The 11,921-nt window shown below is 43.2% G+C and overlaps 1 protein-coding gene across 1 annotated transcript in view; it reads right to left on the bottom strand.

The window, feature by feature from the left end:
- Positions 1–421: 421 nt before the first annotated feature.
- Positions 422–11,921, bottom strand: part of CREG2 (cellular repressor of E1A stimulated genes 2) — a 28,493-nt gene continuing 16,993 nt past the window's right edge. Inside the window, exons 3-4 of the mRNA XM_069495100.1 lie at positions 2,959–3,072; positions 422–569 (exon numbers count right to left, since the gene is read on the bottom strand). Coding sequence (XP_069351201.1) covers positions 422–569; positions 2,959–3,072 — 262 coding nt within the window. The remainder of the gene's footprint in view (positions 570–2,958; positions 3,073–11,921) is intronic.

The raw sequence follows: 11,921 nt of genomic DNA, 5'->3' as shown, positions 1-11,921 counted from the left end.
TTGTGGTTGCAATGAGCTTAGACCCAAGACTGCTTTTGGCACAGCAAGCAGCAAAATGTTCTCATGATACAAAGCAATCACATTTACATACAGCCATAATTCTTTTGAAGAATGAAGCAGCAACAGTCTCAACGTGTCATTTTGACAACCAACATTGATTTCCAAATAGCTGAGTCTGGATTGAATACAGCATAAACAAAGACTATCTATGTGAAGTACTGTGTGAGTTGGTGATCTGCCAATGACCACTTAATTTCAAATCTAGCACAAGGTTCCCTGTTCACCTTCTCTCCTCTGCTGTACGGATGGCAGGGCTGCTACGAACCCTTCAACAAAGAGACAGCGGTCAATGGCTGTCTGGAAGCATCACTTAAAAGGTTTCCATTTCAGTGCAAACACCAAGGACTTTCTTCTTTCTCCATCAGGCCTTCCTGGGAACTGCTTTGAAATATTCCTCCCTTGAAATGTCAGATACGCCTCCATACCATTTCTGAAGCCAGATATGTTCTATCTTCATCTTCATAAAGAACCACTCGTACTGACGGGGCCACTTTCTCATCCCTGGGTGCCTGCAGGAATAAAGGGAGATCCCAATAAAGCTGTTCTTATCAGAGAGGTGCACCCTGGGCCGAGTCACAGGACCTACAGACTCCAGGCCTCATTTGGGCTGAGAGCTGCTTAAATCAACCAGAGGCACCCAGGACCACCTTAGAAGGCCGGAAATGTAGTCCCTACCCCAAGTGGCTGAAGGCTCAAGTCTTGAGCTGGGCTCCTTGGTTTGAATCTCAGTCCAACTGCTAGTGAGTCGTGATGCCCTGTGGGCTGTCAGCACTTGCAAGCCCCATCCCTTACCTGTCACATGGAGTGATGCTCTGGTGCTTGGGCCACGGGGCAGGGTGGGGAGCGCACCACGAAGCACACGTAAAATACCCGCAGAGAGTGGGTGCTCAGTGGATGCCGGTATTGTTATTAGGACACATAAAGAAAGGCTTTATGCGTGTCTGTATGAAATGCTAACAAAATGGTGAACCTGTGCAACAAGTCTGCTCATGGGAAGATTTCCAGTCCTGTAGCAAGCTTGGAACTGTTGAGCCAAGCTGAGAGCCAGCCAGAGATTCCACCTTCCGCTATTTACTGACTTGCCTTCTCCCCCACTCATACCCCTAATTAGCACAATCCAATCATCTTTGAGGGTAGGGGCTGTGGCTCACTTTCTTTTTTAACTTCATAAAAATAAAAGTTTCCTTTGTGTCTAAAAATGTTATAAACATAATTCAACGACCAAGTCCAAACTGGGAAAAACATTTGTAACAAAGCTAGTACGATAACAGGTGGATGATCTTTTTAAAAAATAATTTATTTTGAAATAATCATAAATGTATGGGGAAATGGCAAGTACAGTGTAAAGAACTATTTTCCTTTGCTAAACCATTTGAATGTAAATTGTGCAGCTGATGCCCCAACACCCTAGATACTCATGCAGCCGAGATAATAACATAATTGTTGTTTTAAGCAACCTGGTTTTGTACTGATAGCTGGAAGTCTGTACTGATAACTGGAAGTTTGTACTGATAACTGGAAGTCTGTACTGATAACTGGAAGTCTGTACTGGTACCGGAAGTGGATGCTGGTGTCGCAAACCCTTTCCCTTGGGGCATTGGCTTTAGGCCCCAGGCAGTGGGTGGACGCTGGAAGGATCTTGAGAAGAGGGTGAGGGCTTTAGAAAAGGCAAAGATAAGGTTGTGGGAAGCTGGAGGCAGAGGGATCCACCTCACCTAGTGGCTACAAATTTTGCACCACTGTGGCCTGTAGTTAGGTGGAAAATAGAAAATAAACCTAATGAACCCAGTGAAAACTTTGGCCTCTTCTCACTGCTTATCCCAATAATAACATGTGAGGAGAGAGAGGAGCTAGAGAACAATAGCTGAGTTTGAAAAGAAAAATAAAAACTAAAATAAAAAAATTAAGCAGGTGTGCATAGACGCACACATCTACATCTATTTCTTTAAGTATCGAAAACCCTGGGTTTGTGTCAACATGTCCAATCCCATTCATTCTATTCTAGTTTTCTTCCTTGTGCCTTTGTAGTCCTCTTCCATGGCAGGGAGGGGCCTGGCCTCTGCTTTCTTAGGAGGTTTACTTATTCCATGATTCCCGCGTGTAGGCTGCTCCCATCTCTGTAGGGTTGCACCTGCCTTCACGTTGCTCCCCCACCAACTCAGACAAACTCTTTCCAGCCTGTTTTCACCATGGCCCTGCACTCCAGCACTGACCTACCACTCCTGCTGCCCCTAGGAGGACACCCTCTCCACCTCGGAGACCCAATACCCATCAAAAGCCCACCCCTGCGTGAGCGTGCCCTCCGCACCTTGCACAGGCTCTGACCTCCCACAGGGCTGCCCTCCCACTCATTTGGACCCCTACAAAGTGATCCTCAGACTTTAGCATGCCTGTCGGTTTCCTGGAGCATGCTTTTTGCAGTTTAGATTACTAAAATGCTGAGCCTTATTTCCCTGAGCATTTGATTCAGTAGTATTATGGAGTGAGCATCCTACTCATGCAAGGGTGACAAGACCCCCTGAGAAACTTCACTCCAGCACATCAGGCAGGTACTCTGCTTAGTTTAGAGTGGACATTTGAAAATGTTTGTTGTGTTGACTAGGAAGGCACAGGTATTTTCATTGCAAGACAAGGCGCTATCAAAGGTTGAAAGTACGTAGGCATTGTGTCTGAAACACCTCGGTGTGGGGTGCTCTCCACAGGTGGGGTCAGCCCACCCAAGGCCGTTTGCATGGCCGCTGCTGTGCCACCAGTCACCTGTAGGCAACGTGAGCTTGGCCGTGGCGCTGAAGAAGGGCAGCTCAGAGCAATCGCCGCCATCAAATAGCACAGCCCCGACCTCTACTTTTAATTACTGTATATATTTCTGGGAAAACCAGTTTGAAAGCATCTACAAACCTTGAAAACATAGCTTGCTTGGCAAATTCCACTTCTTCTGGAGACACTGCTATCATCCGGCCAGTGAGTGTTAACCGGACACATCGGGGATCTTCCGGGTCTACGATGTTTTTTCTGCATGTGAAGAACATTTTTCATATATTAGAACAAAAATAGAACATCAGCCTGAGATACTAATTAATTTATAATTTAAAAATTAAAAATAGCAGTCACATTACTGGTTATATCATTCAGGATTTTATGTTGTCTGTAATTACTTTCAAATACTTAGGCAGAGGCAGTGTGATACATGTGTTTGTGTAAGGCAGATGTCAGTCTGCATCCTTTAGATAACATCTGAAGTCCCCTAGTCAAGAGTGCACATTGCCAGGGTGGGGGAATTACAGAGTTGTTCAAAGGGGGAAAATATTTCAGTTCAGCTAGATGAATAAATTCTAGAGATCTGCTGTACAGCATAGTAGAGTTAACAAAATGATATTGTGCACTTAAAAAATTATTGAGAGGGTAGATCTCATTTTAAGTGTTTTTAACCACAAAAACAAAACAAAACAAAGAGACACAAGAAAACTTTGGAAGGTGATTCTGGTGATGGTATCACAGGTGTTTACATGTGTCCAAACTCATCAGAGTGTACGCATTAAATATACGCAGTTCTTTATGTAGTAATTATATCTCTATAAAACTTTTTGCAAAAAGAATGCACATGCCAAGGCTAGCATCTGCAAGACCCTAACCAGGAGCCACTATCCGGAATAGTGTTGCTGCCCTATACAACTCTGGGGGGGCAACACCCATTTAGAAGACAGTATGAGTGGCACTCCCAGAGCAGTGCAATGCATCTGCCTGGATCCAGTGGTGGCTGGGGTAAGGGCTTTCAAATATTGCTATCAGAACCTGTGCTGAAGTTTCCTTAATCAGCATAAGACAGAAGGGATTTGAGGAGCATGAGGTGTGAGTGAGGAGTCTCTTTATTTTATATGATTCTTAATTCTTTGAATATTACAGTGATGAGGGGCTACTTCCATTATGCAAAGAAGAAGAAGAAAAAAAAGCACCAGGGTGGCTCTGGGGCTTGGGCTGGATCCTGCCCCAGGTCCATGGGCCCCCATTGACTGCATTTCTTATGTATTCTCAACCCCTCTGGGATTCATTCATCCATAAGAATTCAGCCTTTGGGCGCCTTCCTGCTCCATGATCTCTAAAACCTGGGCAGACACACCCCCCTCACTGCTGAAGTGTCCTTCCTACAATCACAGAGTGAATGTCGCCCCCTTTTCATAATCTTGTGTCAGTTTTCCTCAATGGTAAGATAAAGTCACAGTCCAGAATTCACAGGAAGAAGCAAGAGCCAATAAAAACAACAAATATCCGCAACAGGTACCAATACTTCTTCTGAATTGATTATAAGATAAAAATGAATAAAGTCTCTCAATATTTCATGGAAAGTGTAACTCCTTGAGGGTCCTGATTTTTTATGGTGACCTTACTTCTAACTCTCCGCCTGACTCACCCCAAAGATATTGTTTCCTTTATCCTATCGTATTAAAAACTAAACCTCTGATTTCCCCTGACTGGTAAACCTCACTAGAGAAGTTCTGGTTCTGGTTTTTTGTTTTATCTTCATTTTTGACCCCTGGGGATTTCCTTTTGTGACTTATGAGCACACATTTAAAAGAATGTTTATCTTCATATTGTTTTTTGGATTGATGAATTCTATGGTCTATTTTAAAACTTTAAATAATACTATTTTTTCCATTTTAAACACAATCAGTTTCTACATAGGAGATTTGGGGGGAAATAAAAAATTGCGTGTTTTTTAGTAAGTTTGGAATTATAGCATGTATGGAATTTTTATCTTACTTTTTTTCACTTAAAAATTTAATTGTGAACATTTTATGTTGGGAAGTTTCATGTTTTGAAATCTGTTTACTCTCGGAATTCAAAGCTGCAGCTTAACTTAAATATTTTTCTACCATTCCTGTCTATTGAGTATATTGAATGGGCTAGAAAGTTAAATCTCTGACGCTGAATAATTTATCACGAGGTAAATCGTGAGAGCTGTGCTGAGTAGCTGAGAAATTGGAAGAGCACAGTGTCTAGCCTCCGTGCTGCTGTTTACCATGTGACCTGTGGCCAGATGGACCAAGCCTCAGTTTCCTCTTCTGTAAAGTGAGAGTATTAATTTCTTGCCTGCCTCCTTCACAGGGCCCAAATGTATGTGAAAGTACTTTGAGCATCATAAAGAAGTAATGAATGGTGTTATCTTATATGGAAACATTCTATTCTAACTTATAGGCATTCATAAAATTACATTAAGTTAATGTGAGCAGGTTAAAGATGGAGCAGCTCTTTTTTTCAGCTAGACTGAATATTCTCTCTTTTTTTAGTCTATTGCCTTGAGCGATTTTCTGGCACTGCATTTCATTATCGAAGGCTAGATGAGAAAGCTTTATGATGAATTACTCTCCAGCATGGATGGAGAGAAGGAAGCCGGAGATATCTTGCATTTCCCTTTTGCCTGGGGCCAGTTATAGTCAGAAGAAAGGGAACAAAGTATCCTCTTCTTGTCTGTTTTGTATACTCTGTAAGCCTGAATATTGCCATATGTGGATCCTGGTGGGTAAGGAAGGACACGAAAGGCCTACAGAGGGGTGGTCGAGAGTGTGGGCACTGAGTCAGCCTCCTAGGTTTGAATCTGGGTCGTGACCCACCTCTCTGTGCCTGTTTCCTCACCAATAAAAAATAGATAAAAATAGCTCCTCCATGATAGTGCTGTTATGCAGTGTTGGTGGAGGGAGATGGGGTTAGACTTCTTCCCCATCTGACCAGGAGGGCTCCGCCAGCATAGCATTCTTGACTTTCATACTCAGACTCACACAATTGGTGAATTGGGAAGAAGACACTGGACACGTGTATCTTATTTCTACCTCTCTGCAGGAAGCATATATTTTATTCTCCTCCTCTATGCCATACATTAAAAAGCGGCCTGCTTGGGGAGGCCTTGATGTGTAAGTCTCCCTAATTCTGGAGTTTCCTTGACCGTGTTCTCCATGTTGGCTTTACCAATGATAAAGGTGATGTTTTGCTGTTCCCTCCACCTTACTCTTTTCTTTTATTTCTCAATTGGTTTAGATCAAACAAACAATGGCCTGCTGACCAACTGTGGCCTGCCACCTGTTTCTTTCTGCTTGAGAGGTAAGAATGGATTTTACATTTATAATGCTTGAAAGAAATCAAAAGAAGAATAATATGACACATGGAAACTACATGAACTTAAAATTTTAGTATGCTGAAATAAAGTTTTCTTGGCATACGGACACATGCGTTTGTTTCCATACTGTCTACAGCTGCTTTTGTGCTGTAACAGCGGAGTTGAATTGTGACAGAGATCATATGGCCTACAACACCTAAAAATTTACCATCTGCCCTTTACAGAAAAAATTGCCAACACTTGGTTTAGACAATCAGAATGGAAGTGAGGTGCTGTTTGTTGGGCCCCTACGTGAGGATTAGATGCATGAATTCACATAAAGTGGTTAGAACAGTGCCCGGCATGCAGCGGGCCCTCATACAGTGCCGCCGCCGCCATGTTGTTATGGTGTTGGGCGGCCTGAAAGGGTGGAGCAGCTGGAGAGCTCTGGGATTTTACAGCCTAAATTGGTGGTGGTGTCAGTCATGAAACATCATGAAGATTGTTATAGACGGAATGGTGTGCCCTCGAAATCACATGTTGAAGACCTAACTCCCAATGTGACTGTATTTGGAGATAAGGCCTTTAAAGAGGTAGTTAAGGTGAAGGGAGGTCATAAGGGTGGGGCCCTGATCTGATAGGACGAGTGTCCTTATAAGCAGAGGAAGAGACACCAGGCCTGCATATGCACTAAGGAAAATGGTGTGAGGACATGGCAAGAAGGCGACCATCTGCAAGCCAAGGAGAGAGGCCTCAGGAGCAACCAGACCTGCTGCCACCTTGATCATGGACTTCTGGCCTCCAGAAAAGTGAAAAAATAAATTTCTGTTGTTGAAGCTCCTCGGGTTGTGGTATTTTGTGATGGCAGCCTGAGCAGACTAACACACAAGACGGTGAGACTGGATGATGCTTCTGAAATGGAGAGCATCAAAAGCCTCCCCGCTCTGCCTCTCTTCCAAGGTTTGTTGCAGATGTAGGTTGTTATGGTGGTGGAAGAGATCCAGTTAGGAGAACAGCAAATAATATATAATGTAAGCAGGTGTTAATCTATACAATTTTGAAAGTGCTTTTTTTCAGCCTTAAAATGGAGATTGGCTACGTTTGTGGCAGTTCCTCATAGGAGGAGGCCAGGGAGATGCAAGAAAGCATGTACAAGTATCGACTTGCTTAATTTTCACAATATCCATTGCTGTAGGTCACATACTACCATCTCCTAGTGTGCAGTAAAAGGTTAACTCAGCAGGCTTAGGTTGCTGAAACCCTGCACATTCCAAAGAAAGGCCTGTCTTCAGGAGAGCTGGCCCTCCACCGGCTCCTGGAAGACAACCTCTAAGCCCCTGGAACACAAACATACCTCAGAGATATTGTGGGTTTAGTTCCAGAACACCACGATAAAATGAATATCTCAATAAAACAAGCCACAATGATTTTTTTGGTTTCTTAGTCCGCGTAAAAGTTATGTTTATACTGTAGTCTGTAAAGTGTACAATAGCTCCAGGATTTTCAGAATGTTAAGTGAGCATTAGTTTCAACATAAAGTCACCAGCTACATTAGCTCCTGACAAAAGAATCAGCCTGTTCTTTGAAGTTTTGAAGCCAGGCATTGACTTTTGTTCTCTAGCTATGAAAATCCTGTAGGGCATCTTCTTCTAATATAAGGCTATTGCCTCTACATTGAAAATATGTTGTTTAGCATAGCCTTTCTTAATAATCTTTCTTATTATTAACCTTTCTTTAATAATCTTAGCTAGATCTTCCGGATAACTTTCTGCAGCTTCTACATCAGCACTTGCTGCTTCACCTTGCACTCCTATGTTCCTGAGACAGCTTCTTTCTTTTAACCTCATGAACCAACCTCAGCTAGCTTCCAACTTTTCTTCTGTAGCTTCCTCACCTCTGTCAGCCTTATAGAACTGAAGAGAATTAAGGCCTTGCTCTGTATTAAGCATTGGCTTAACGGAATGTTGTTGCTGGCTTAATCTGCTATCCAGACCATTAAAAGTTTCTCCATGTTGACAATAAAGCTGTTTTGCTCCCTCCCCTCCCCTGCCCCTTCCCCCTTCCCCTCCTCCTCCCCTTCCCGCTTCCTCCTTCTCCCTTCCCTTCCATGACAAGGTCTTTCTCTTTTGCCCAGGCTAGAGTGCAGTGGCATCATCATAGCTCACTGCAACCTCGAACTCCTGGGCTCAAGCAACCCTCCTGCCTTAGCCTCCCAAGTAGCTGAGACTATAGGTATACGCCACCATACCTGGCTAATTTTTCCTATTTTTTTGTAGAGATGGGGTCTTGCTATTGCCCAGGCTGTTCTTGAACTCCTGGCCTCAAGCAATCTTCCTGCCTCTGCCTCCCAAGGTGCTAGGATTATAGGCATGAGCCACCCAGCCTGGCCTTGTTTTTCTTTCTTATCATTCGTATGTTCACTGGAGGAGCACTTTTAGTTTTCTTCAAGAACTTTTCCTTTGAATTCACAGCTTGGCTAACTGTTTGGCACAGGAGGCCTGGCTTTCAGCCTGTCTCAGCTTTTGACCTTGCCTTCCTTGCTAAGGTTAATCATTTCTAACTTTTGATTTAAAGTGAGAGACATGCAACTCTTCCTTTCACTTCAATACCTAAAGGCCATTGTAGGATGATTAAGTGGCCTAATTTTAATAATGTTGTGTCTCAGGGAATAAGGAAGCCCAAGGAGAGGTAGAGAAACGAGGGAATGGCCGGGTTGGCCAGTTGGTGGAGCAGTCAGAACACACACAACATTTATCAATTAAGTTTGCTGTCTTCTATGGGCACAGTTCATGGGACCCCAAAGCAATTAGAATAGTCACATCAAAGATCACTGATCACAGATCACCATAATATAATAATAATGAAAAATTTTCAAATATTATGAGAATTACCAAAATGTGATAGAGTTACAAAGTGAGCACAAGTTGTTGGAAAAATGGCACTGCTAGACTTCCTTGATGCTGGACTGCCACAAACCTTTAATTTGTAAAAAGCACAGTATCTGCAAAGCGCAATAAAGTGCAGTATAGTAAAAACGAGGTCTGCTGTATCCTGCCCAATGGGAGGGTTTTTGTATGCCTGAGGCCCTGCACCACGCTGTGTCAGTTTGACCTCTGGGGGTCTGAAGACTGAGTGGCTCAGTGACACAGGCCCTGCAGTGCCTGTGTGACTGAATGACAGTAAAAACCCTGGACACCAAGGCTCAGGTGAGCTTCCCTGGTCAGCAGTATTTTGCACATGCTGTCACATGTTGTTACTAGGAGAATTAAGCACATTCCCCTGCAACTGCACTGGGAGGGGACACCTGGAAGCTTATGCCTGGTTTCTCTTGGATTTACATCATGCACGTTTTGCCTTTGATGATCTTTGTCTGTGTCCCCTCACTGTAATAAACGATGAGGTTTTGAGTTCCTGTGAGTCCTTTTAGCAAATCACTGAGCCTGAGTGTGGTCTGTGGAACCTCTCATCATGATGACTCTGAAAGCTCTTTTCACAGATGGAACATGTCATAGAATGGCTGTCTTGAGGCATGATTCAGTAAAACTCATTCTCATCCATTACATGAAAATCTTGATCAAGGTACGTCTGTCAAGCAAAGCACATGTTTTGCCATACTTGACGAACTTGTTTTTACCTGCCTAGTTTTTCTTTATTACATACCCCTTTGAGTTGTAACAGTGGGAGTAACAGTGGACAGGGAGTAACAGTGGACATGTTCACATATTCAGGTAAATTGCTTCATGTGGAAACATTGTGTACCATTTGAAAGTGTCACAATCTGTGGTGTTTTGGACACTGCAGAGACATAGTTGCTGAGTTGTACATTTTTCTTGTGGGATCAGATGAAACAATGATGGGATATAATCTACATAACTATAAAAACAGAATCTATATTGAATTTTGTAAAAATAACTAAGACGCATAGGAGAAACTAAGTAAAAATAGTAAATAGGAACTACGTTTACACTATTAGGTTTTATTTTATTTTATTTTATTTATTTACTTATTTTTGAGACAGAGTCTCGCTCTGTTGCCCAGGCTAGAGTGCCGTGGCGTCAGCCTAGCTCACAGCAACCTCAAATTCCTGGGCTCAAGTGAGCCTCCCAAGTAGATGGGACTACAGGTGAGCACGCTCACTAATTTTCTATTTTTAGTAGAGATGAGGTCTCACTCTTGCTCAGGCTGATCTTGAACTCCTGAGCTCAAGCAATCCTCCTTCCTCGGCCTTCCAGAGTGCTAGGATTACAGATGTGAGCCACCTCGCCTGGTCGAACAACTTCTTTTTTCAGTATAGGTATCTCCCATCCAATATTTAGGATATACTTATACTAAAAAAGTGTTTGTTTACCTGAAATTTACATTTAACTGGGCACCCTGTACTTTATTATACACACCTAGCTGTACCCCTCCCCACTATTACCTCCAGACCCTCACAGAAGCCTGTTATATCCAGTATCCCTGTGTAGCAGAAGACAGGAGCCTCCAGATGTGGTGCTAAGACATCCCGTGGTGACCAAGGAGAGGGGAAGGGACAGCAGGAGGCACCGTCACTACCTGAATCAAAAGCACTGTCTGGAAATCCCAAGGATGCTCTGGTGGAGTCTCTGCCTCCTGAAGTTGGAGCAAGCTTAGTTATCTTATCTGTGGACTGCTGGTGTGGGTGACCCTGGGGGTTGTAGGACTTGGTCTGTGCTGACTGCATTTTTCCTTTAGGTCAGTGGACATTTTGGGGGGCATTTCTCCCCCTTCCCCCTGGCTTTGGGGCAGGGCACCTGTGTTCTGCCAGGATGAGCATCTTGTAACCCCAGAGGACTGGGATGTCAAGGGTAGGACCAGATAGTCCAATCCACTTATTCACAGTGGCTACCTGGGGAGTCCAGGGATGTTCTTTCTGCTTGAGGACCCCTAGTGGAGGGTGGCAGAAGCTGTCCTGGACCGTGACATCTGCCCTTCTGACCCCAGCTGTGTTCACTACATCGTGAAGGCTCTGGCACCCACCCAGTGCTCTGCAAGTCACCTCTGCTGGGTGAAATGCTCACACACCCTGCCAGGAACTCTTTTAACCTTTTTATTTTTTTTTTCCGTATACTAGATCCTAATATGATATGTGACGATTTAATCCAGGGAGTCAAGGGACCAAAATATTAAAAGGGTCTGTTTTTAAGGAGTGGGGTTCATGCCCACAGCCATGGACCCCATTGCATTGAGGTTCCAGAATGCTTCTAAATAGGGAGAATGATCATCATAGCACCTTGAATGCAAAAAGGTGGGTTAGATGACCTGGGGAATTATAAAGGACACAATAGGACAGTGGTTTTGGACTCAAGTAGTTTCCAGTTAAATGAAAAGATTGTCTTCTAAATACTTAACCTCCTTTGAGATAAGCAATCTTCTTCTTTACTACAATAATTTCTTTTATGCTCACATTTTTACGAGCTACACTTTTGTAAGAGCTCTACAAGGGATTCATTCTTCTAAAAATATATGCAACCTTCCCAAACACTGTGTATCTTGATGATTAGTATATTTAAAGGTCTGTTTTATTTTTATGTGTTTGTATTCAGTGATAAAGGAAAATGGTAACCCAGCTACTTGGGATGCAGAGGTGGAGAATCGCTTGAGCCCCGGAATTTGAGTTCAGCCTGGGCAACATAGTGAGACCCCAACTCGAAAAAAAATAGTTTTAAAAATAGGAAGAGTATTAGAGGAAAGGATACATTATATTCTTTGAGGATTTAGGAAGGTACCTAAACATACAAAGCAAATGACTTTA

This window comes from Eulemur rufifrons, chromosome 19 (assembly GCF_041146395.1).
Source record: "Eulemur rufifrons isolate Redbay chromosome 19, OSU_ERuf_1, whole genome shotgun sequence".
NCBI classification, from domain to species: domain Eukaryota; kingdom Metazoa; phylum Chordata; class Mammalia; order Primates; family Lemuridae; genus Eulemur; species Eulemur rufifrons.
The sequence above is the reverse complement of the archived record's forward strand: the minus strand, read 5'-3'. Positions and strand labels throughout refer to the sequence as shown.